The sequence below is a fragment of the Thamnophis elegans genome, chromosome 16 (assembly GCF_009769535.1).
Source record: "Thamnophis elegans isolate rThaEle1 chromosome 16, rThaEle1.pri, whole genome shotgun sequence".
Lineage (NCBI taxonomy): Eukaryota > Metazoa > Chordata > Lepidosauria > Squamata > Colubridae > Thamnophis > Thamnophis elegans.
This window is the reverse complement of record NC_045556.1, coordinates 22,418,075-22,445,440: the sequence shown is the minus strand read 5'-3', so window position 1 is coordinate 22,445,440 and position 27,366 is coordinate 22,418,075. Positions and strand designations below refer to the sequence as shown.

The following is a 27,366-nucleotide window of genomic DNA, read 5'->3' as shown; positions in this document are numbered from 1 at the left end:
TATTTTTATTTATTTATTTTAATTTGTCAACAAGTGCAAGGAAACAAGTAGGAAAAAACACATGAAAAAATGGCACAAATAGGTTGGGGACCAAATAGGTTGAGCTTTTTTTTTTTTTTACTCCAGCCAGATCTTCTCAGCTGTTTTTTTTTTCAGCTCAAGGCAGGTCGTCCTCCCCCCTCAGAACAAATCTAAGCTATTTAAAATCGGTCCGGGCAGCGACCATTCCTGAAAATCTTTTTTGTTTATTATTATTTAAAATACCAGCTTCAATCTTACAAAAAACTCCTTTGTTTAACTGTTTTTCAAAATGGCAATTTTATAACCTCCGCAGTTGATATACTTAATCAGCCCTGTTTTTCTGAAGACTTTTCTTTACTAATTGCCAAAGTTTACTCAAAGTATTTTATTGCAAATCAAGGTGTGCAGAAACTTTGTTTGTTCGCTTTTGTTCTTTTATAATGGCTCCCAAGTCAAAAAATTCTAAGCGTTTTCTTAACAATACATCCCAAGTAATCGCTATAAAGCCACAGTCTTTGCCTTCTACGCCCCCTACTGGAGATCTGTTAACGAAAGAATTTCTTTTTGAAACTCTCAGAGAATTTAGAGAGGAAATAATGCAATTTATTTCGGAACTATGTGATAAACTTGATGCCAAGATTGCCCAAACAAGGGAGGATACCATCGGAGTTATAACCGTGATGACAGATTACATTGCAGGAATGGAGGATAAATTGGAACTTTTGGAACAAGACAATTTTAATCTGACATCTAAAATCGAAAAGTTGCAACAGGAAGTTGAAAAGACAGAGAGACAACTTGTTATGACAAATTATAAAAAGACTGCGTTTGCAATAAGAGTTAGGGGATTGCGTGAAAACGAACAGGAGAATTTGAAGCAGACCTTTTTTGAGGCTTTCAGTCGTGTGGTGGGAGGTCCGGGACTCAACTTTGATTGGCAGATCCAAAAAATTTACCGCCATAATTCGTGGACGGCAAAACAGAGACAGCTTCCGAGAGATGTGGTTATATATTTTGCTACAAAAGAATCCAGAAATGCGATACTACAAGAGTTCTATAACAACAGGCTGCGAATTGATGGACAGGATTTGATCATTTTTAAAGAGGTGCCACCCCAGATGTTAAAAGCCAGGAGAGACTATGCTTTTTTAACTAAAGAACTTAGAGATAATCAGATACAGTACAGATGGGAGGCGCCATTTGGTATTACAGTCACACTTGACGATCAGAAACATCGCGTCAACTCAGCTTGTGAAGCCCGAGACTTTTATCATAAGATTTTAAAGGCGGGACTTCCTGAATTACCCGGACTTGGACAAATACAAGGAGAAGTACAAGAGAAACAACCAATCACACAACTACAAGGCGGGAGCTATAGTTTTTCCCCTTCGGAAGGGCAGTAGAGCGGAGAACAAGGATTTAGTTATGCTTCCAAAACATTTGCTTAATCTTAACTTGAATAATACTCTGTGACTATGTCTTGTAGAAAATGGCATAGCGGTATACCGATCAAGAGACATTAAGACTGTAAGAAACGATGCTGATCGCCTCGGAAATTATATTGTATGGGACTTAAAAAAAAAAAAAGACTTGATGGACAACTTGGAACTTTTACATAAACTGCTTATGTTTTATTCTCTAGGGTGAGGAAGGCGGAGATTGTGATGCTTTCGGATTGTGGTTTAGGTTGAATTGAGTTGGGAAGGGTGGCGCAGATGGGAGGGTAGTGAAGGTTTAATTAGAGCTTATTTTGAGCCAGAAAGTAAGTTGACTTTTATAGTAATTTTTATTTGAACATAACGTTTGGAAGAATATATTCAGGGAGCTTGAAGGAAGGCGGAGCAAATAGGGGAGGTGTACGGATGATAATAAAATATATATATGGACACGGGTAGAGGCAGGATGAGAGGAGTTGGAACAGAAACCGAGAGAAATATTTGAGGTGTTTAAGTTGCTTTATAGAGAAAGAGGTAAAAGGGATATATTAAAGGTTTGGAAATGGATACATATTTAGATAAAGAGATAAGGTCCCTAGCTAGAGTAGAATTTTATTCGATTAACTCACTTGGTTTTAACATAGTTTGAAATCCTGCAAGTAATAAATTAATTGAGACTAGGAATGATGCACATTGCTTAAGTGTTAATAATGATGGGAAGCTGAGCTTAAGGTAGAGAGTTTATTGATTTCTCTTTTTTGGGGGGGGGTCTTTTTCCCCTTTCTTTTTTTTATTTTTATTTTTTTAATTTTTTAATTTTTTTATTTTTTTTATTTTTTTTTAGCTTCTAATCTATTTGGTTTCAATATACTCCAGACTTTGCTTGATAAGGAACGATGTTGGGAATGGGATCTGGGAAGTCGGAAGGAGGTCTGGGAGGGGGGTTCATGGGGGGGAGGGGGGGAGGGTGGAAATATAGATTCAATTTTTAAAACAATGAATGCACTTGCATACTGTTGCTTTTTTTTTTCTTTCTTTCTTTTTTCCTTTCCTTTAATTTTTTTTTCTTATAATTTTAGTGTAAATTACAAAACGAATAGACCAATGAATAGTAAAAATACACCGAAGTGAGGAGTAGAGGGAAAGAAGAGGGAGGAATTAAGAGGGAGTGAGAAGGGAATGTAAGGAGGGTGAGATGGTGGGAAGGGGAGAAAGGAATGGCTGAGGGGGAGGGGAAGTAGAAGAGGGGATTGTTGGAGGGGAGAAATGAAAGTTGGAGGGGTAGAAGAAAGGGTGTATGAAGGTTAGAAGTGTTATGAGTTGTGTTTATTGCTTTTTTTTAACTGCACAGTATTTAAGTGATTGTATAAAGGAAAATGAAAATGAAATAAAAGATGTTAATTGAAAAAAAAAGAGTACGTGTAAATGGGGAGAGTAGGACAGGGACAGTAGGCACACTGATGCGCTTATATGCCCCCTTAGGGACCTCTTAAGAAATGTGTAAGGTCCACGGTAGACAGCTTAAGGTAAAAGGCATGGGGGTTAGAGGAATTAACATCGGGTAGGGGGTTCCACACACTTTGCTACTCTATTGCTGAAACTGCTTTTCCTCCAATCAAGATTAGAATGGATTACATTTAGTTTGTATCCATTGACAGCCCTTGTGTTATTGCAGTTGAAGTGAAAGTAGTCATTAGCAAGTAAGATATTATGGCAGATTATCTCAGCCTTGAACGTAGACAGCATAGTTCAAGGTTATCCAGGCCTAAAATTTCAAGCCTGGTGGTATCAGGAATTTTATTACAAGCAGAGGAGTTGAGTGCTCTTCCTGTAAAATACCTCTGGAACCCCTCTCATGTTTTAATGTCCGAGATGCAGTGTGGCTTCAAGCGTATTCAAGGATAGGTCTGGCAAAGGTTTTGTATGCCCTAGTTAGCAGCTCAGCATTACCAGAGAGAAAACTACGTTAAAAAAAAAGGTATTGATGTAGTTCTTCTGTTATTGGATAGCTCCAGTGTAGAAGATGAGTCTTCCATTGTCTTAGCCCTTCTGGACAGACAACAGACAGACAGAGAGGCGGAAGGGCAGACCTTTATCTCGGTCATTGAGCAATGCTAGCACAATCAATCAAATGAATGACACAAAGCTAGCTCCTAACAGCAAGACCTATTAGCCACAATTTGGTGGGCGAAGCTTGCGCATAAAGTAGAAAATGGTGCTCCTTTTTAAAGAAATAATAGATTTATCTTGATTATTTAAACAGAGAGTGCAGATAAAAGTTATCAGTGCATGCTGGAAATTTAAATGAAAGAGGGATGATCCACTGGTGGTGGATGTCCCTGTAGAATCGATAATACAGAAAAACATTGGCTGGGGATTCTATGGCCCCCTATAATGGGGGAGTGTTGGGTTTCATATAGGGTCTTCCTGCATTTCTCTTCCGGGACAGTTACGGGAGCCAGTCTGGAAATTATTTCAGCTGCAAGCAAGGGCATGCATAAGTGCACCAGTGGGCCTAACGTCCCTGTCCTAATGTCCTCTTTTATTTGTACCCACTTCCTGTGTTCTTATTCCTGTTTATTCTTATTCCTCTTATCTTGTACATGAGTGACAAACTAACATATTTTTTGAAGTCTAAGGCGCATCTTCCCCCCCTCCCCAAAGGAGCGTGGAAATGTTGGTGTGTCCTGCATCCCATTTTTGCAAAAAACAAAACAGGGAAAAATGAGCCATTTTTCACAAAAACAGAGGCATTTTTGCCTTCCCCCAGCCCCCAGCAGCACTGTGCAGGCTTCAGCAGGGCCAGGGGAAGGCAAAAACACCCCCATTTTTGCAAAAACCGGCCTGCTTTCTGCCTGTTTTTTGCAAAAACTGAGTCATTTTTGCCTTCACCCAGCCCTGCTGAAACCTGCAGAGTGCTCCTGGGGGCCAGGGAGGACAAAAACTTTTTTTCTTACTTACCTCTTCAAAATCTTGATGTGTCTCGTACACCGGTGCTTCTTATAGTCTGAAAAATATGGTAAATAAATAAATAAATAAAGGCCTTTTTTGGTCCTAGTTGAGCACTGAAGAAATCTGGTTTCTGATTGTTAGCAGGGAGCTCTCCAGAGTACTGTCAAAAGTTGCATTCTTGCCTCTTACACACTCCATGGATAGGGATGGGTCACTATGACAACTTTTCAAACTATGGACTATAACTCCCAGAATTCCTGTTCTAGGAAATGCATATCAATACTACTTTTACTAAAATGTTAAACAATGGAATCTTATAAGTTTGAATGACTTTCCCCTCGTTCTCCCTTTATCTTCCTGAGAACTAGAGAAGGTCTTGTTTTTAGATGCTTTCCCAGGTTACAGTTTTGAGCCCAGACTCAAATTTCTTTTATCTGACTGGTATCTTGCTTGTCATTCATTCTCCTGTTCCTCAAGGTTATTCCTTCTAGCCATTACAATATAGGTATTCCTCAACTTACAACCACTCATTTAGTGACCGTTCGAAGTCACAACAGCACTGGAAAAAATGACATGACCAATTTTCACACTTACAACCATTACAGCATCCCCATGGCAACATGATCAAAGTTCAGATACAACTGGAATATATTTATGATGCTTGCAAAGTTCTGGGGTCATGTGATCACCATTTGTAATCTTCTCAGTTGGCTTCCAACAAAGTCAACGGGGGAAGCCAGATTCACTTAATGCGTGGCACGACAAAACCGCGCCCGATTAAACTGTGTCGCTGACGTCATCAACAGGGCGACAACAGCGAGCACGGAGAAAGAAGGGCGCTTTAAATAGCGCTTTGAAAGCAAGCCGATTCAAGTTAAGGTAAGGGTTAGGTTTAGGGTTAGGTTTAGGGTTAGGTTTAGGGTTAGGTTAAGGGTTAGGGTTAGGTTTAGGATTAGGTTAAGGGTTAGGGTTAGGTTTAGGGTTAGGTTAAGGGTTAGGATTAGGTTTAGCGTTAGGTTTAGCGTTAGGTTAAGGGTTAGGTTTAGGGTTAGGTTAAGGGTTAGGTTTAGGGTTAGGTTTAGGATTAGGTTTAGGGGGGTTAGGTTTAGGTTTAGGGGTTAATTTTAGGTTTAGCGTTTACAGCGTGCTTTTTTCTCCGCGCTGTTGTCGCACTGTGATGACGTCAGCTACGCGGTTTCGTCGAGCGCCCTTTAGTCGAACGCAGTTTTGTGGTGGAACCCACTTAATGACCACATGATTCAGGGGTCCCCAACCTTTTGGACATTAGGGAACACTAAATTCATAATTTTAAATCCCACAGACCACTCATATGATCTGCCTAATGATCGGCTAGGTGGGAGTGACTAGGCGGTTATGTGTCTGGGTGGGTGTGGCCAACTCGATGTCACTCACATTGAGATTTGCCTTGCCAGCCTCTAATTGCCCCTCCCCTCCCAAACACTCCTTGCCTCCCCACATGGGCTCTTTGGGGCCCAACAGGAAGTAGTTGCTGGAGCTAAGCAGCCACTATGAAAAAGAGTTGGCAAAACAGCTGGCTCAGTTCAAATTGGATCTGACCGAGAAGGAGGCTCAGCAGAAGCACCTCACTGAGGACTATGAGCATAGGCTTTCCAAGCAGAGGGAAGACCTGCAGGAGTGCAAGGCCAGGTAGTGGTGCCTGGAGGCTCAGCAGGATGAGATGGTCAGCCAGTTCCAGGCCACGATGCAGTCCCACTGGAAAAAGGCCCTCCAGCTCTTCGCCACCAGCAGCACTTCCCTCCATCCTTCACCCAAAGCTCCACACCAGGAGGCTGAAGCAGACCCCAAGTCTGAATTTCTTCCCCCTCCGACCCACACAAAAAGACCCCAAAGGGGGAGACTCTCTGCAGCAACTCAAACGTTCATTGCACGTATCCGTCCCAGGGTCCGTAATTTGAGGACCCCGGATTTAGTGAATATAAAAAAGGCAAATAATTTTCCTGTGGACCACTAAACTTTTCTCACGGGTGACCAGTTGGTGACCACTGACATGGTTCACTTAACAACTCCAGCAATTTGCTTAAAAGTGGCAAAAAGGTTGTAAGGTGGAACAAAACTTACATAACAACTGCCTCATTTAGCAACAGAATTTTGGGGCTCGTTTATGGATGTAAGTTGAGGATTACCTGTATAACGGTTAAAGTATTGGGCTGGCACCAGACAGGTTTACCCTAACCTTTTTCGAATAGTGTGCCAAAGGGGGTGTCGTGATTGGGTGTACCCACACCCATAATGCTATGCACGCGACCCTCCCCGCATGCATGTGTACGTGACCCCCTCCCCCTGCTTTTGGCCCACAATGGATCCATTTTTCCCCCTCCCCAGGCTCCAGAGGCTTTCTAGGAGGCTGGGGAGAGCAAAAACAGGCTCCCCCTGGGAGGCCCTCCGGAGGCTTCAGGAGGCTTCCCTGAAGACTCCAGAGGGTGAAAAATGGCCGTATGAGCAACCTGGAATTTTGGGACAGTGACTTCCAGTTTGTCTGTAGGGCTGTTTTTTGGCCTCCGGAGGCTTTGGGAGGCTTCAAACCAGAAGCCACTGTTCCTGAACCTCCAGGTTGCCCATACGGCTGTTTTTGCCCTCCGGTGCCTCCAGGAGGCTTCCTGGGAAATTCCTTTATTTAGGGAAGCCTCCGGAGGGTGAAAAATGGCCGAAAAAGAAGGCTGAACTCAATTGACTGCCAGGGCAACGCCTCGCGTGCCCTAACAAATGGCTCTGCATGCCACCTGTGGCATACGTGCCATAGGTCGCCATCACGGCCCTAGGAACTGTTCAAGGTAGGGCCACTCCAGTGTTTCAGCCCAATCTTCACACAGCTGCAGCTGCTGTGTGGTAACTAAGCTGCCTCAAACTTTCGTGAGATGGAAAAATGGAGTTGAAATATAAATAAGAACACTAAGCGATGTATCAATTTGCAGCAAACCAAAAACACTAAAAACCCTCCCTCCCATGGGGGAAAAAAATCTGTCAGCATTTGGAATGGATTTCAGCTCTCATTACAGTCGGCATCGGAAGCCCTTTAAAATCATATCAGCCATCTGTACCCCCCCAGCCTTCTGCAGTTGGATGGCCTCCTGAAGCATTGGACAATCATTCCTGGAACTCCCAGCGAGGGCTGCCAGCTGAGGACGATGGAAATTATAACCCACCGTGCATGGAGGCTGCTAATTTGCAGAAGGTGTATCAAGCATATGCTTAATGGCTAATTTCTATCCTTGTAATAAGTAGCAGTTAATAATAATTACGGTTGGCTGTCCTCCCTTTGGGGGCTTCCATGCAATCCTGCAGAACTGTCGTTATCCTAAGTAGCTGCTTTAATGGTCTTTGGGGCTGGAAGGACTCTGTGGGGCCATGGTAGAAAGCAAAGGGTGGAACTGGATTAGAACACCACAACCTCAGAATAATAGAACTGGAAGGCACCTTGGAGGTTTTCTAGTCCAACCCCCTGGACGGGCAGGAAATCCTATACGAGTAATCCTCTACTTAGGATCACAATTGAGGCCAACATTTCTAAGTGAGATGGTTGCTAAGTGAATCTTGCCCTGTTTTTCGATCTTCCTTGCCACAGTTGTTAAATTAGAAGCATGGCTGTTGAATCTGTGAATCTGGCTTCCCCATTGATTTTGCTTGTCAGGTGATCTCCTAAGGGGAGGGGCACCTGAGCCTGCAATAGTGATAACTATGAGTCAGTTGCCAAACATCTGAATTTTGATCACATGAACATGGGGATGCTGCAATGGTCATAAGTATGAAAATGGAGTCATAAGTCACTATTTTCAGTGCAGTTGTAATTTTGAACAGTTGCTAAATGGACTTTTGTAAGTCAAGAATTACTGATACCATTCTGGACAAATAAATGTCCTACCCTAAGAATTTCTAAAAAGATATTTTTCAGCAGTCATACATTAGATTAATTATGGAGTCATACACGATCTTGTTATGTATATTGTGTATATCAGTGGTGAATTTTTTTTACCACCAGTTCTGTGGGTGTGGCTTGGAGGGCGTGGCAGGGGAATGATACTGCAAAATCTCCATTCCCTACACATTCCAGGGGAAGGATATTGCAAAATACCCATTCCCTCCCCACTCCAGGGGGAAGGATACTGCAAATCTCCATTCCCACCCCACTCCAGGGGAAGGATACTGCAAAATCCCCATTCCTTCCCCACTTCTGGGGAAGGATACTGCAAATCTCCATTCCCTCCCCACTCCAGGGGAAGGATACTGCAAAATCCCCATTCCTTCCCCACTTCTGGGGAAGGATACTGCAAATCTCCATTCCCTCCCCACTCCAGGGGAAGGATACTGCAAAATCCCCATTCCTTCCCCACTCCTGGGAAAGAATACTGCAAATCTCCATTCCCTCCCCACTCCAGGGGGAAGGATATTGCAAAATCTCCATTCCCTCTGGGGCCAGCCAGAGGTGGTATTTGCTGGTTCTCTGAACTACTCAAAATTTCCGCTATTGGTTCTCCAGAACTGGTCAGAACCTGCTGAATTTCACCCCTGGTGTATATTGTATATTATGTAAGTTATAGTATGACTACTAAAGTTTAGTAGCCATACATTGGAATAATTCCAGTAGAGTGTCCCAAAAGTGTTTTTTTCAAGGGGCAACTGGACCTCTGGTGGTTGTTCTTTTGAAGACATTTCACTTCTTATCTAAGAAGCTTCTTCAGCTCTGAGTGGCTGGTGGGGAATGGAATTCAACTTCCCCGCCATCCAGTCAGAGCTGAAGAAGCTTCTTGGGTGAGAAGTGAAACATCTTCAAAGAAAAACAAAATCCAATTTCCCTTTGAAAAAGCACCTATGGGGCAACCATGACCTAGATGGTTGAGAATCTCCATAGAGACTTCAAGTAGGAATAAGTTTAAGTAGGAATAAGTTTATTTATAGGCCGCCCTTTTCCCTGAGGGGACTCAGGGCGGCTAACAACTTATAGGGAGGGGATACAAACAGTAACATATAACATAACACATAATTAAAAAGTAAACAACATTCATTCAACATTCGGGTGGGGGCGGATCAAATCTTTACCCCCAGGCCTGGCGGGATAGCCAGTTCTTGAGGGCTGCGCGGAAGGTCTGAAGGGTGGTGAGGGTACGAATCTCCACGGGGAGATCGTTCCAGAGGGTCGGAGCTGCCACTGAAAAGGCTCTCCTCCGCGTAGTAGCCAGCCGGCACTGGCTGGCAGATGGCACTCGGAGGAGGCCTAATGTATGAGATCTAATCGGTCTCGAGGAGGTAATCAGCAGGAGGCGGTCTCCCAAGTACCCAGATCCACTACCATGAAGGGCTTTATAGGTGGTAAGAAGCACCTTGAAGCGCACACGGAGATCAACAGGTAGCCAGTGCAGCTCGCGGAGGATAGGTGTTATGTGGGTGAACCGAGGTGCACCCACAATCACTTGCGCGGCCGCATTCTGGACTAGCTGAAGTCGCCGGATGCTCTTCAAGGGCAGCCCCATGTAGAGCACGTTGCAGTATTCCAGCCTAGAGGTCACGAGGGCGCGAGTGACTGTTGTGAGTGCCTCCCGATTCAGGTAGGGTCGCAACTGGCGCACCAGGCGAACCTGGGCGAATGCCCCCCTGGTCACAGCCGACAGGTGGTGATCAAAGGTCAGCTGTGGGTCCAGAAGTATGGTGTTTCACAAGGAAAATGTCTGTTTGCACTTATAGCAGAGGGAACAAACGCTAAGCATTGAAAGACCCCATTCCTTCATATTCCCCCAATTCATTTAAACTCCCCGTGGAGGAATGAGGGGCCTCATCATGGCCTTCAATGCAGCCCAAGCTCTCCTGGGAAGAGCATCTGCTGCTTCCTAACTTGGCATGTTGGCAGGAGTTTGATGTAAGTCCTTTTATTACCCAACTCCAACCAACTCCAGATGCCAAGAATGCTAATAATATACTAATCAGTGAGGTTCTGGATTGTTCAGGAGAAGTGACCCCATACGTGGTGAGGCACGAGCGGGAGCCAGCCGTTGGCAGAGGCAGGGCTGGTTTTGCTAGGCAACGCCACAGCTCTTTGCCTGCACGTGGGAGGGGGAGTTTTATTTACTCCTGCGGGACGGAGGGGGGAGATGGTGGATGGCCTGAGAGTAAAGAGAGACACGTCTTTATTTGGGGCTGGGCCGTTTTGAGGCGAGCAATTTTTACGGTACCATTAACTGGTGAGAACGTTTGTGAAAGTACATTAGAAGTGCCTTGGGGAGCCATGTATCCTATTATGTGGAATGCTAATAGAATGAAAAATTAATTAAAAGAAAGCTTGCAGCAGGACAGGCTCCCTTCTTCGCCTCCCCCTTCCTTTGTGAATGGACCTAGAAATGTGGGCTAACGGGGGGAAAAAATGACCTGGAATGGAATTGTTGGTATCGACAACTTTCTGGACAAGTTAGAGCTGATCTATCACGCCTCCAATTGCTACATTTAATCAGCTGAAGAGTGAATATGTCTTTTTGGTTGCCTCTTGTTCTGTAGCTCATTCCGTTCCAGAAAAAAATGGGGAAAACACTGTTTTATTGATAGGGAAATTGAGGTCAATTGAACAATGGCAATTCATCCAACCAAGGTCACCACACGGAAGTGTAACGTCTTGGAAAGTTAACTTCTGATTTATCTTTTGCCTGCTTCAGGTCTGTGTGTACACGAACAGGAATAGGTTTCTTTCATTTTCACAATCCTCCAGTCCCTGCAAGAGATCCTTAAGATTACAGAGGCCTGGGAACCTTCCCAAATGCTCAGGGGGGACAAAAAAACCCAGTAATTAAATACTCAAAAGAGTTACAGACCATAGGGAATTTGACAGCAGAATTCAAGCTGCTGCTGTTGTCTGGCATATTCCAGCCATTAAATGTACACACGGGATAACTGTGTTTTCTCACTTATTTGAATTTGCATTTCATCCTTCTTCCATTAAGAGAGGGGGGAGGGGATGCCCAAGAAACGAATATTTTGTCAGCCTTTGCAAATTTAGCCCTCAACAGTTGTCTGCTAAGCTAAGGAATCCAATTTGCCACTACAATTTTCTTTCTTGTCTGGTCATCAAAGTAGGCATGAAAAGAATAACTTTTCAAACCTAAACAGCCGTAATGTCAGGATTCCAAATAGCATCCAAAAGTAAATCAGAGTCCAAGGCAAAGTATTGCTCAAAGTTCCAATTTATTAAGAGAGCCATGTTGACACACCTGGGAAAACCCAAATCTGAAAGCTTCCTGGGTTTCCCACCCAGTTGAAAGTTCAAGATCTTTCCCCACACCCACAAGGCCATCACATGGTCCAATCTCCCACTGCCATGCTGGCAGCTTCCACCCATCCAGTTCCAGCCAGGTACAGAGGTGCAAAGACAAAGGATGACCTTGGCTTCCTAGAAAGAATTTTATTATGGCTACATCACATCTAACCCCGTACAATCCCCCTTCCCATTTCCCCACAATAAAAAATGCATAGCAGAATAATAGAAAGTGTGGCAGGTCAAAGATCCTAAAGAACAGATGGCTGCAGGCCTGACAGGTGGCCTCTCCTAAGAAGAAAAGTGTGTCCTGAAAAAGAGAATAATGTGGGGGTTAACAGAAGCATAACTAACCATCTCCCCACTACCCCTGATTAATATCCTGATAGATGAATGTAGAATAAAAGATTTGGAAAGAACCTTGGAGGTCTTCTAGTCCAACCCCCTGCTCAGATCTTACTGCACCCTGGACAAGTGGCTTTTCTTGAAGACCTCTAGTGATGGACCACCCACAACCTCTGGAGGGAGGCTGTTTCTCTGATTTAATTGTTCTCACTATCAGGAAATTTCTCCTTAGTTCTAGCTTGGGTCTCTCTTTGATTTAGTTTCTACCATTACTTCTTGCCCTTCCCTCAAATGCTTTGGAGAATAGGCTAACCTTTTTTTGTCTCTTTTTTCGTGGCATTCCCTCAAATATTGGAAGACTGCTATCCTGTCTCCCCTGGTCCTTCTCTTCATTAGACTAGCCATGCCCAGTTCCTGCAACCATTCTTCATATGTTTTAATCTCCAGTCCCCTAATCATCTTTGTTGCTCTTCTCTGCACTTTTTCTAGTCTCAACATCTTTTTTATAGTGTGGTGACCAAAACTGGATGCAGCACTCTAGGTGTGGTGTTATCAAGGCATTATAAAGTTCACTTTAACAGATTGACAGAGTTGGAAGGTTCCTTGGAGGTCATCTAATCCAACCCCCCCACCCAAGCAGGAGACCCTACACCATTTCCGACAGATGGCAGTCCAGTCTCTTCTTGAAAGCTTCCAGTGATGAAGCTCCCACAAGTTCTGAAGGCAACTTCTGTTCCATGGGTTGCTTGTTCTCACTGTCAGAAAAATTCCTCCTTATTTCCAGTTTGAATCTCTCCTTGATCAGTTTCCATCCCTTATTCCTTGTCTGGCCTTCAGGTGCCTTGGAAAAGAGCTTGAACCCCTCCTCTCTGTGGCAGCCCCTCAGATATTGGAAGACTGCTATCCTGTCTCCCCTGGTCCTTCTCTTCCCTAGATTACCAATGCCCAGTTCCTGCAACCGTTCTTTGTATGTTTTACCTTCCAGTCCCTTAATCATCCTGGTTGTTTTTCTTTGCCTGCTTTCTACAGTCTCAACATCTTTTTATAGTGTGGTGATGAGAACTGAATGGATTGTGGGAAGCCTCCCCCCCCCCCCCAAAGAATGAAATATTTTGGAAAATATTAAAAAGGCAGAATATTATGTTTCCCCAAAGGGAGAAATGGAGAAAAGTGCTTTTAAGGCAGAAAACAGACTCAGTCTTTCTTAATAGCCCCCCCCATCCCAGCGGACATTTTGTGTCCATTAAGAAAGACTGGGCCAGCCAGTCTTATAATGAAAGTGTTAGAATGTGCAGAGAAGGACAAATTTACAAAAGAAATAAAAGAGGAGGAGGAAACAGAATATTATATGGTATGGAACGAGTGGTACAAATGGTACAGGACAGGTGTAAGGCTTAAGGAAAGACTAAATGAAGAAGATACAGGAGTTAGAAATTAACAATGTATAGGTAGAGATTAACAAACATGTATAAATGGAATGAAGGATTGTAAATTAAGGACTGTATGTAATAGTATCATATGTATAGACAAAAAAACTGAAATAAGGGGGGAGAAGTGGATTTACAATGGAAATAATGTACAGAAGGAAATTGCAAAAAAAAAATTCCTTTTGTCTTTTTTTAAAAAAAACTTTTCAATAAAATATTTTTTTAAAAAGGAAACTGAAAGCCATTCACTGCAAAGAAAGAAAGAAAAGAAAGAAAAAAAGAAAAAAGAAAGAAAAAAGAAGGAAAGAAAGAAAAAAGAAAGAAAAAAGAAAGAAAGAAAGAAAGAAAAAAGAAAGAAAGAAAGAAGAAAAGAAAGAAAAAAAGAAAAAAAGAAAAAAGAAAGAAAAAAGAAAGAAAAAAAGAAAAAAGAAAGGAAAAAAGAAAAAGAAAGAAAAAAGAAAGAAAGAAAGAAAGAAAGAAAGAAAGAAAGAAAGAAAGAAAGAAAGAAAGAAGAAAGACTGGGCCAGCCTATCTACAAAATAAAAGACCTTCAGCTCCAGGGTGATGGGATTAAAAGCAGGACATGATCCTTTAGGACATAATAGGATTAGCCCACTACCACGTAACAGAAGACACAGGGCTCACTACATTGCACAATCTCCTAAGAGCATTTCAGGCATAGCACAACTCCCCTAGCAGCATCTCTGAAACTTATAAAACTCCATGTACTCATCAAACCAATTGTTCAGTTGATCCAGGACTGCTGTTGCCATGATGTAGAAAGAGTGCAGAGAAGAGCAACAAAGATGATTAGGGGACTGGGGGCTAAAACATATGAAGAACGGTTGCAGGAACTGGGCATGTTTAATCTGATGAAAAGAAGGACTAGGGGAGACATGATAACAGTGTTCCGATATCTCAGGGGCTGCCACAAAGAAGAGGGAGACAAGCTATTCTCCAAAGCACCTGAGGGTAGAACAAGAAGCAATGGGTGGAAACTAATCAAGGAGAGAAGCAACTTAGAACTGAGGAGAAATTTTCTGACACTTAGAACAATTAATCAATGGAACAACTTGCCTCCAGAGGTTGTGAATGCCCCAACACTGGAAGTCTTTAGGAAGATGTTGGACAGCCATTTGTCTGAAACGGTATAGGGTTTCCTGCCTAGGCAGGGGGTTGGACTAGAAGACCTCCCAGGTCCCTTCCAACTCCAACTCCTTCCAATGTTATTCTATTATGTTGGTTCTGTTCATCATTAAACTTCCTTTCCAATCAGAAAGTTTCCATATTGTTTCCAGCATTTTTGTCCCAGCTTGGAACTGAACCAGGTTGATTTTCCTTCCAACAACAGTTTCCAAATATGGCTTTACCAAAGCATTATGAAGTGGTACTAACACTTCACGCGCTCTTGATTCTATCTGTTAATGCAGCATAGGACTGTGTCAGTCTTAAGTACATACCTTTTAATCCTTCCTCCATAGCCATCCTGATGTCAAAGAAACCCCCACCTCTTCAAATTTGCATTGGAAGCTCTGGGACCATGAACCTGGGGGGGGGGGGGGGGAGATTTGCAAGAAAAGCCCAAGGGTTAACTTCTTCCAGCTCTGTCCCAATCAGAAGAAAACTTTCTGCCTTTCCGACTTGGCTGGGAGGCAGTCATCAATCAAAGCTGCATAGATTTTTTTTAAGCTGGGTTTTTAATGATTTTTATTGTATATGAATATTTGTAGGCTGCCTAGAGCCCGAGGAGGAGTGGGTGGCATATAAATTTTTCAAATGAATTAACATCCTTCTTTCTGGTTCTGTGCAGCTTTCACTTCGATTTCGCCACTGGGCGTATGTCAGTGACATGCTATACCAGTGTTTCTCAACCTCGGCCATTTTAAGACGGATGGGCTTCAACTCCCAGAACTTCCCAGTCTGTCTGGGATTGCTGGCTGGGGAATTCTGGGAGTTGAAGTCCACCCCTCTTAAAATGGCTGAGGTTAAGAAACACTGTGCTAAGAAACAGTGATTGGGCAACGTTGGTTTACCCATGTTACACCTGTACAAGCTCACGATTTCCTTCCAGGAGCAATTCAAAGAGCTAGTTATTGCTCTTAAAGCTCTATATGGTAGAGAACCAGGTTAGTTGTGGGGCCACCTCTCCCTGAGGCTTTCTAGAGTTACCTTATAGGGGGGGACGGTGGCATAAAATTTTAAATAAATTATCATCATCTTTTAATGACCCCATAATCCCTTCCAGAGTGAAGTCTGAGCAACTGAATGGAGCTAGCAGAGTGTTTACTGGCCGGATGCCTTTCCTGTCGCCGATGCAGAGTTTTGTTCAGGAGATCTATTCTCATTGTGCCCAGAGAGAGAAATATCTGCCTCTACCTAGAATCGAACTCACAGCCCCCTGATTGTGAGGCGAGAGCGCCACTTCTAGGCCACCGTACCACCCCAAAAATATTTAAATAAATAAATAAGTAAAAATAAACCAATAAATGCATTTGCCTCTGCCACTGGATTGAAAAGAGTGGGCATGCTCTGGACATCTAGTGGAACTTGGAAGTGAACCTTTCCCATGGCTCCCCCTACCTTATAGATCAGTGGGTCCCAACCTTTTGGGCACCAGGGACTGGTTCCATGGAGAAAGATTTTTCAGCAGACTGGAGGGGTGAGGTTTTGCATGCTGCCTGCATCCCCAGATGGGGCTTCACTTGTTTGCATGTTGGCATGCCGTGGACAAGTGCCAGTCTACAGACTGGGGGATTGGGGATCTGCTGTGTCCCGCCAGTGGAGCTGGCAGCAGAATTGGACAGTGAGGAGGTTGGGGAGGAACCTGGGCCAGTCCTGAAGTGTGGGAAAGGCTCTGATGAGGGCTCTGTGTCGGAGGCAGAGAGGGGGCCAGAGCCATCCCACAGTTATCAGCTGCCTTCAGAGTCAGACATCAGTGAGGCAGAAGAACGGCTGGAGTCTGTTCCCAGTGTGCGCATGCGCAGAGTTGCCAGACGAAGGGAACAGTTAAGGGACAAGGGTCGACTTGGGAGTAAGGCCACAGGTGGAGAGTGAATGGCCCCTCCCAGAGGGAATAAAAGAGGAGCGAAAGGGGAGTGGAGTTTGCAGGAGACAATTAGTTCATTCCTGCATTCTTGCCAAGTATTGTGGCACCTGAAAGATATCAGCCTGGCCACTCTCCAAGCCTGATAAAGGTCGGTAATTGTGAACTATCTGGAAAGACCATGGGAGAGGAAAGACTTTGCTGGAGAGGAATTCACTGCCAATTAAATAAAAGGGATGAGGACTTGGCTTGGTGTTAATGGGGAAGCCTAGGTCAGAACAGTGAGGGTTTCCTGGATTTTAGCCTTCCACTTAAATTTGAAATTAATTTCTGGGAATTAAAAAAAAACAAGCAAATGAGTTTGCTTGAAATTTTAATAACATCATACACATATTAGCTTTTCTGGCCTGCGACACTGAGGTAACGCATCTCTCTTTCTTTCCTAGCTCTCTGCACTGAGGAATGCGTCCACGGACGGTGTGTGTCCCCAGACACCTGTCACTGCGAACCCGGATGGGGAGGGCCAGACTGCTCCAGCGGTGAGTCAAAAGACCAGAGTTGCCTCGGCATCCCATAATTACGAAATAACCTGCCTTCCCCAAGTGTGTGGCTTATGTTTCAAACCGGGGGGGGGGGGAGCGCTGCCTTTGAAGCGGACGCTTCCCTGGGATAAATCCCTTCCTTAAAATGCCGTGTTTCTATTTTGAGATAAGGATCGTTCCAAGAAAGCCGTGGCTCTCTTACGGTTTTATTCTTAGATACTTTTCTGCAAAGTCGTTTTTTAAAAAATGTCATCCCTCCGCTATTAGTCATTCATTGTTCAGTGTCCAAACCACTTTCGCTCGCGGCTGAGCCGCTGCAGAGAAAGCCTGGCGCTCTTCCCCGCTCGGGGATCCATTCTGCTTTCTAGGTGGGATGTGGAATTCTTTCTGCAAAGAGAAAACTGGTGGTTGGTATGATTGGGAAATGTGATGTGGCTGGACAAAAAGGTTACAGGTGCTCATTAGCTCATATCTGTGCCAAGATCCTGGGTGAACCACACAGAGACACTTATTCTTCTCCTCTCCTTGTCAGCCTGAATTATCCCTTTTTCCAATAACTCTCTCCCAAGCCTTTAAAACGCCTTTTACCTGGGCTGAGTCCAATTCTGTGACAGCCGCTGTGAAGCACTGACCTATTTAAGGCCTCTGAACTGTGCAGGAGCTATTTTGAAGTTTCACTTCTTGTGATAGGTGGCCTTATTTTTCCGGGGCGAAAAGGTTTCTGTGTGTGGTTTGCGTGTGTCTTTCTGTGTGTGTGTGTGTAAAATTTGGCTGTTTCCTATGGAAAGAATCAGGTTTGTCTGCTGTGTTCAAATCCTTCTTCTCCCCGCTCCTTTTTTTTTTTTTTTTTTGCAAAAGCCCTAATTCATGTGACACCTTTTTAATTGGCAAGTGAGTGGTATATTTGCTGGCTCAGTGACTTTTTTTTTTTTGCTAAAGCAGAAGTCTAGTGCGGCACCCAAACTCAACAGTGGCGTGTTATGCAAATGGCGACGGCGTATCTGTCACTGTTATAATGAAACAAAGCTTGTTAACTCTGCTAGAACAGCTTGGTTCCATAGGAGGGGAAGAAAGAGTTATTAAATTCACTACCTCCTATTTGCACTATTGATCAGAAATTTTGACAAGTACCTCCAACAAGGATGAAGATAATAAGAGTAATTCTTCTGGAACGTTCTCCCCAGATGCTGTTCTGACCTTTTGTGGTGATTTGTTGTTTGAAGTCATGGCTGTAGTTCAATGTGGTGACCAAAACTGGATGCAGAACTCTAGGTGTGGTCTTACTGAGGCTTTATAGAGTGGCATTACTACCTCCCTTGATCTTGATTGTATCCCTCTATTAATGGCATTACAACTGTACCATGCTGGGTGGTTGGTTTAGAGATTGTCAATCTCATCGCTGCATGAATGACTGAAATGCAATATAAGTTTATATATAATTTTCTTTAAGAGTTGACAGATAACAGATTAACAGCATTAGAAGGGACCTTATAAGTTGTCTACTCCAACCGCTCCCCCCAAAGCAGGAGACCCTACACAAATACTAGTCCAATCTCTTCTTGAAAGTCTCCAGTGATGAAGCTCCCGCAACTTCTGAAGGCAACTTCTGTTCCATGGGTTGATTGTTCTCACTGTCAGAAAGTTCCTCCTTATCTCAATGTTGAATTTCTCCTTCTTCAGTTTCCATCCATTATTCCTTGTCTGGCCTTCAGCTGCCTTGGGAAATAGCTTGAACCCCTCCTCTCTATGGCAGCCCCTCAAATATTGGAAGACTGCTATCATGTCTCCCCTGGTCCTTCTCTTCCCTAGACTAGCCATGCCCAGATCCTGCAACCATTCTTCATGTTTTAGTTTCCAGTAATCATCCTGTTTGCTCTTCTCTGCACTTTTTCTAGAGTCTCAACGTCTTTTTTATAGTGTGATGACCAAAACTGGATGCAGTACCCTAGGTGTGGTCTTAGTAATGGTAAGACCACACCTAGCCTACTGTGTGGTATTAATACCACACTTGATCTTGATTATATCCCTCTGTTAATGCAATTTAGAATTGCCTTGGCTATTTTGGCTGCCCCCGCACATTGCTGGCTCCTATTTAGCTGGTTGTCCACTAAGACTCCAAGATCCCTCTCCCAGTCACTGCTATTAAGCCTGGTTTCACCCAGTCTATATGCGCACTTTTGGTTTTTCTTGCCTAAGTATAAAACTTTACTTTTGTCTACCTTGAATTTCATTTTGTTAGATAGGGCCCATGGTTCAAGTCTGTCAAGATGCATCTGGATCTTGAGCCTACGTGACTCCTCTCGTGCAGGTGAACTAAGCCAGAGATGAGGGAGGAGGCAGAAAAGAGAACTGCAATTGGAGGCTCTTTCTGGAAGAATCCAAAATGGCCATAAGGGGGAAAAAGGGGGGGGGGATACATTTCTTACAGAATGCAGTGGTACCTCGGCACTCATCCTAAATTGGTTCCAGGGAGCACAATGAGTACCACAAACAATGAATGCCAAATACATTTTTCCCATAAGGGATAATGTTCAAATAGTCCTCAACTTACAATAGTTGACTAAGTGACAACTCAAAGTTACAACGGCACTGGAAAAAGTGACTGATGATCATTTTTCACACTTACGACCATTGCAGTATCCCCATGGTCACGTGATTTATATTCGGATGCTTGACAACTGGCATGTATTTATGATGGTTGAAATGTCCTGGGGGTCATGTGATCCCCTTTTGTGGCCTTCTGACCAGCAAAGTCAATGTGGACGTCAGATTCATTTAACAACCATGTTACTAATTTAACAACTGCAGGGATTCACTTAGCAACTGTGCCAAGAAAAATCCTAAAATGGGGCAAAACTCACTTAACACATTTCTCACTTGGCAACATGAATTCTGGATTCAATTGTGGTTGCAATGCGACAACTACCTGTACACCAATGATGCAGGAAAGACAACAGACTTCTGGGTAATGCTCTGCTGCCTTTCCAGGCATGTATTCCTGAAGTCATTTTTCTTTTGGATCTTTGGCGTGCCACACTTTCTATTATTCTACTGCGCATTTACTATTGTGGGAAAATGGGAGGGGGATATTATGGAGTTGGATGGTAGGTAGCCATAACAAAATTCTTTCTAGAAAGCCAAGGTCATCCTTTGTCCCTGCACCTGGCCAGAACTGGATGGATAGTACTGCCAGCATGGCAGTGGATGATTGGACCATGTGATGGACTTGTGGTTGTGGGGGCAAGATCTTGAACTTTCAACTGGGTGGAGAAAACCGGGAAGTTTTCAGATTCGGGTTTCCCCAGATGTACCAACATGGCTCTCTTAATAAATTGGAACTTTGAGGACTCTTTTGCCTCGGACTCTGATTTAATTTTGGATGCTATTTGGAACCCTGACAGCATGGCTGAAATATGGGACCTGGGAAATCTGTGGTGGGAGAGGCACATGGTTTGCTTACAGGGCAGTACCTGAATTCTCTCTGCCTACCTGCCAGCAGTTTTAACATTTTCTGATCTTAAGAAAATACCCCCCCCCCCAAAAAGAGGCATGCTCAAAAGAAGGCTGGAAAGAACGAGGAAGTTTGCACGAAATAGGGAGTCGCTATTATTAGAGAGCTTTTAAAAAGCCTCCTGTAAAAACCATTATGAAATATTGCCCAGAAGTCTTGTTTTTCTGAATTACCCTTTTCAGCATCATCTCTTCTGTCTTTCATCCTTTATTTTTATTTTTTTTGCCCATGAAGGTAATGGGTCTTTATCTCCTGTATGAGATTTTAAGATTTGTAGCTTAGCAGGGGGAGAAACCTGGACTCAGTATAATAAGGAATTGAGGAAATGAGGAGGCGGAATTGACTCGCTGGTGCAACTCTTACCCTTCTTCCTTGTGAGGCATGGTGCAAAGGTGGGGATTGTAAAATGGCCACAAACCCAGGGCCAGCTCTGTGTTGAGGTGAAACCCAGGAGTTCCTTTTGGTGATGCACCAGCCCAAGCAGGAACTCAAGGGGAAGCTGTCATCTTGTCTGCTTTAATTCAACTGGCTGTCAGCGTAGACATATTACTGAACTGGGATAAGGCTTAGTAACAAGGTCAGCCAATGGGAGCTGAAACAGTTTGGGGCCTGGGTGTGGCTTAGCTCTGGAGCTCTGAGTCTGTGCTGACCTCAAACCTACCGTAGTCTGTTGCTCAAAACTGAAACTGTTCTCTCCTCTGCCTGTGTTTGTACCGTACAATCTCTTCTCTCTACCATGTTGGAAGAACCAGCATGGGTATCGTATGTATGCCTCATGTGTTATTATGTATATAAAGAAGTTAATGAATCCTGCTGAATCAGTTACTGGTCTGTTTGCTTTCTGGGTGTGATTGCTGCTGCAAATTCTGACACCGGCTTGGTCATCTGAGTAAGCTTTGGCCAGAAGGTTTCTCCAAATGGCCCATCAGGCTCTAGATATGGGGTCCACCTGCTCAGAGTAATGCTTATAAGAAGCCAGTTGGTCAATGATGGCATTAGGGCCCTGGGGAAAGATGTAGGAAGGAGCCATAGGAAGAGCCAAGGATACTTTGAGAGTTAAAGGCCGCTTTGGCAATGCTTTCTTCTCCAGTTGATCCCACATCCCTAGAGCCTCTGCACATCAGAAAAAGAACCAAAGAGCCAATGAAGGATGACGGTGAAGATATTGAAGGAGGGAGACTTAAATTCTAGCCTTTCCTCAGCCATAGAGATTCCCTTGGGGGAGGAACTCACTCTCAACCCAGCAGCCATTATGGCTAGTGATGAAGTTCCTGGACCAGGAACAGGGAGATCTAGTCTCTCGTTACCTACAGAAGCTCATTGGTTGACTTTGCGCTGGTCCCTCCCTCTCAGCCCATGAGCCAATCAGGTGTAATGTGGTAGGTGCTGGGATAGGAACAGGGCGACCCCAGTATTAGTCAGGTAAATTCACTGGAGGGTTTAGGCACTCTTATTCAGTTCAGCCTTTCTTACAAGAGGTATGGCTGGGAAGGCTAAGGTCTTTTCTAAGTTGCCTTGAGTTCCTGAAATGTACAGCAGGATATAAATAATATAGTTAGATTATAGCTTTATTGATTAGCCTATAGGCCATATCAAAGCACAAGGTTCAAACATATATCACCAATAAAATCCTATGCCAGTGGTAGTCAATCTAGTCCCTACCGCCCACTAGTGGGTGTTCCAGCTTTCATGGTGGGCGGTAGGGGTTTGCTGTAGCTCTGCTTTATAAATTTTATAAAGTAAAGTTACTTTCCTACTTTATAAATCACCATTACTGTGGAACCGGTAGGCAGTTAGAACATTTTATTATTAACAGAGATACAAAAGTGGGCGGTAGGTATAAAAAGGTTGACTACCCCTGTCCTATACAAACAATTTAAAATAAGAGTTGACTCTTATTTTAAAGACTCTTATAGGGTAAAAATACAATAGTTATAGGATAAGATACAATATAATTTAATACATAAATATGTAAAATAGAATAAAATGACCTAAAATTATATTTCGGTGTCACCCTTACAATCTACCCCAATCAGTCCCACGTATGCAGATCTCAACCAAAACATTTTGTTGAAGTCCTGTGCTGTGTTAAATGTTATTTTCCAGTTCTGGCCACACATAATGTCAGTTGTTTTGATATGGGGATCCCAATGGGTCACCTGTGTGGTCTATGGACCAAGGTACCTGCCGCTCACCCCCCTTATAAGCAACAATTCAATAGGATGTGAGCCAGGCCTTCTACCTCTGCCGCTCCACAAATGCAGAGACGCTCATTGTAGGGCAGTGGTTCCCAAACTTGGCAACTTTAAGACTTGTGGACTTAAGTTCCACAAGTCTTAAAGTTGCCAAGTTTGGGAACCACTGTTGTAGGGTATAGAATGGAATCATAAATAATAAAGTAATATATAAAATAAATATATAAATCCAATCAATCAATGTATAAATAACATCTGAACAGACTTAGAAATGCCAAGTCATGTTCGCTACTTGTGCACAGCTGGGTGAACGGCATCAAATTTAGAAAAAGGATAATTGTGGGATCCCTTTTTAAAAAAAAAAGATTTAAAGCTAGAGGATTTTCCTACCTTAAATATCATAGCTTTTATAAGTAATTAGGATTATTAAAAGGCTGACAATGATGGAGGTAGAAACATTATTCATAACCGATATTTCCTTGCTGGGCAACAATCCAATATATATCATTTATGAAAGGTTTGGTTTCTTTGGGGTTTTTTTTTTAAAGGAAGTTCAGGAGAAGAACATTAGCCAACTAGTAAATTAACTGTTCCCTGGTAGCCTTTACAAACGAGACCTCTCATTAGTCTTGAAATCTCAAGCTACTCGTTTTCTTATTAAACAGAATTCCTGCATTTGTTGGTCTTGGAGCTTTGGAGGCCGTTTATTAGCTATACCAGAATGTTTGGATGGGCAAAATCAGAAGTAGCAAAAAAAGTAGAAAGTCTCTCTGCCCAGTATTGGTAGTAGCGGTGTTATTGAAAAAAATGGGCCATGGTATCAGGGGTGAAATCAACTTACCTTCGCTACCTGTTCGTAAATGTGAGCATATGCGCCACCTCCGCGCATGCTCAGGATCTCCCATGCATGCGCAGAGTGTCAAAATCGGGACGTGATGACATCCGGGTAGGGCAGCCTGCCACGGAGCCTGCAAAGATAAGTAGGTGTGTGTGTGTGTGTGAGAGAGAGAGAGAGAGAGAGAGAATCTGCTGTGCCACACAATTTAGATTACCGTATTTTTTGGAGTATAAGACGCACCTTTTTCCTCAAAAAAGAGGCTGAAAATCTGGGTGCATGTTATACATTGAATACAGCATTTTTTGCCTCCTGAAGCTTCACCCCCCTTCACCAAAATGGCTGTGCATACCCTTATGGAGGCTTTCAGAGAGCTCCTGGGGGCTGGGGAGGGCAAAAATGAGAAAAAAATGGACCATTTCCCCCCCATCCCCCAGCAGCAGTCTATAAGCTTCCATAAGGCTATGCATGCAATTTTTTTTGACAAAAATGGGCCCGTTTTTGCTCATTTTGGCCCCCACACGCCAGGAGCACCCTGCAAGCCCCCCCCCAAGGCTATTCATGCCTTTTTTTGAAGAAAAAAAACGGGCCCGATTGATGAGAATTACATTAATCAAATGCTGTGCCAGCAGAAACACCTACCTATCTACTGTATTTCTCTCTATCTCTATTTCTCTCTCTCTATCCCTCTACCTTCCTAGCTACCTACACTCTCATTCTCTCTCTCTCTCTCTCCCTACCTACCTACCTACCTACCTACCTACCTACCTACCTACTGTATTTCTCTATCTCTCTATCTATTTCTGTCTCTCTCTATCCCTTTATCTACCTACCTACCTACCTAACTACTCTCTCTCTCCCTACCTATCTACTGTATTTCTCTCTCTCTCTCTCCCTCCCTCCCTCCCTCTCTATCCCTCTATCTACCTACCTACATTTTTTTTTTTAAAAAAAAGCCTCTTCAAAACCTTGGTGCGTTTTATACTCCAAAAATACGGTAGCTAGAAAACAGGAAAACCAACAATTCTAGCTAATATAAATTGCGCATCACAGCTGATAGTTGGAAATACCAGTTTATCCGAACCGGTAGCATTTTTTTTACTACCAGTAGCATTTCACCCCTGCATGGTATCAAACAATATGTGGGATGGAAGAAGGTCTTCTAGTCCAGCCCTCTATTCAAGGCAAAGATACCTAGGTCCATTTAATCTACCATCTATAATTGACAACCATTTCTATTTATTATTCTGGAAATTTACCTCTTCTGTTAGATCTTGTATTATCATGTTATTTATGCTATTGTATTTTTTATTATTGGTTTATTATTGGTTTCTACCTGGAGAAGCAAGTTACTATTAAACAGTGGAGTATAAATTTACAAATAAAAAGTTTAGTGGTGTATGAAGAATAAGTAATAAATGTTTGCCAGTAATATCTGGTAGAAGAGTTAGGAAAAATGGATATAGTAAAGAACTGTGGAAAGAAAGAAGTGGAAAAGCGCATCTTGAATCTGTGTCAAATGCCCACTATGGCCACGGACACCTTGGCCACGCCCACCATGACACCCTCCCGCCCTGGCCACAAACACATGCACACACCGGCCCTCTGAGGTCAGACACAATCCTGATGTGGCCGTCAATTAAATCAAGTTTAACCCCTGACCCAGAGCATCTTAGACAAATGGTTGTCCATTGTTTTCTTGGAAACCTTTAGTGATGAACACATCAGGAAGAAGCATTTCTCCTGCTTGGACATAGAACATATATTGGCCTGATGTGACTGGTGACTTTTTGGGCAAGACTTGGGTGTGGACAACTTTTTTTCCTTGCTTTCTTGTGTCAGATCTGCAAGCCATCTTTTCTTTTGGGATTTCAGGCCTGCCACACTTTCTACTGTGGAAAAATGGGAGGGGGGATTATACGGAGTTGGGTGATATGTAGCCATAATAACATTCTTTCTCAGAAAATCAAGGTCATCTTTGTCTCTGCACTTGGTCGGATGGGAATGGGAGGAATACTCTTTCGTGGCAATGAAGGATTGGACCATGTGATGGCCTTGTGGGTGTTGGGGCAGGATCTTGAACTTTCAGCTGGGTGGAAAAACCTGGAAGCTTTCAGATTCGGATTTTCCCAGATGTGCCAACATGGCTCTTTTAATAAATTGGATTTTTTAAAATATTTTTTATTTATTTTCAATTTAAAACAAATACAGCATCCTTCTTTACATGCTATAGAAAGTGTATCAGTTGGTTACAAAAAGACTTTGGTGCATCTTTTCCACAGTCAACAAACATAATTCATATTAACGTAAGTATTTTAACTCAAATATTTATACATGTCACCATCATCATATCTCCATTTTCATTTGACTATAATTGTTTAAGCGTCCTTCATCATAAAACCACATACGGCATTTCAATTACTATTTCTAAAATCCTCCACTAACACTAAATCCTTATTTCCTATTCTAGCTAAACATCTATAATATTTAATAACAAAGTTTTCTAATCCTGCTTTCCAAATCACTGTTTAAAGTTTACATCCAGTTTCCTTATGTTATACCCATATCTATAAATAGGTTGTTATTCTTATCCCTCCTTTATTTGACTATAACCTGTATCATAACATTTTCTCCCTAATAATCAAAACTTTAATTGTATCTAACTTAGTTCTTTTTTTTCTTTTTATTATTATTATTAACCTTTATGTATAATCCAAAGGGATTGCTAATCTTCCTTACATGGATACCATTCAATATTCATATCCAATTATACTTATCATAACACTAGACATTGTATACATTAGTAACATTATCAGTTATTTATTTAAGCTATATCTATTGGCAATAAATTTCACTAAGTTTAACTAGTTTTAAATTACCGTATTTATCGGCGTATAACACGCAGTTTTAAAACTAAAATTGCAAGCTTAAACCCTGCCTGCGTGTTATACGCCGATACTGCGTGTTATACGCCGGGTCCCAAACTGCCTGCTCCAGCTGATTCACCGGCGCCCATGATACTCATAGAAGTGCAGCATCCATTTCATGGCAGCGTCAGCGGCTCTCCAGCTACCCTGCCTGATATAACCCCTACCTTGCAGCAGTGGCGGCAGCTCTCCAGCCACCTGCTGTTCGCTTTAACCCCATCATTGAACAAGCGGCGGCTGGAGAGCCGCCCGCTGCCTGATTTAACCCCATCCTAGCAGCAGCGGCTCGCAGCGGCCAGAGAGCCGCCCGCTGCCTGTATTTTTTCTCCATCATTGCGGGTGCTTACCTTCCCGCCCGCCTGCTCTCTGGTCCCAAGTGTACGCGCCGGCATTCTCCCAATCAGCTGTGAGTCCGCAGCTGCCCGCGCTGCTGTTTTAAAGGCTGCTCCTCAGGACCCTCCGAGGCCACCGTACTTCTGACGAGTGACGTCCCTGACGTTACGCTGAGGACGTTACTCGTCAGCGCAATTAAAGAGTAACCTGAGTCTGCTAGCGACACAGGCCAGGTACTGTGGTGAAAACAAAAACATATAGAAATAGGGGTTTATGTGGGGGGGGCTTGTTATGTGGCGCAGGGGGAAAGAGTATGTGATATGGGGGGTGGGGTTATATGGTACAGGTGGTATCAGGACTATGTGGTACAGGGGGATTAGGTTGTACAGGTGGATCTGGGGGGGGATTAGGTGGTACAGGGGGATCAGAGGGGGGAAAATGATGTGACAGAAGAGGGTGGGGAAGTAATTCATGTTCTAATGTTATAAATTTTAATCCAACATTAAGTTCCGAGCTTCCAAGTCAT

General features: G+C 43.2%; 1 protein-coding gene across 1 annotated transcript in view; it reads left to right on the top strand.

Annotated features, from left to right (window-relative positions):
- The window catches only part of MEGF11 (multiple EGF like domains 11), a 471,865-nt gene that overhangs the window by 49,605 nt on the left and 394,894 nt on the right, over positions 1–27,366 (top strand). Inside the window, 1 exon segment of the mRNA XM_032233167.1 lies at positions 16,944–17,036. Coding sequence (XP_032089058.1) covers positions 16,944–17,036 — 93 coding nt within the window.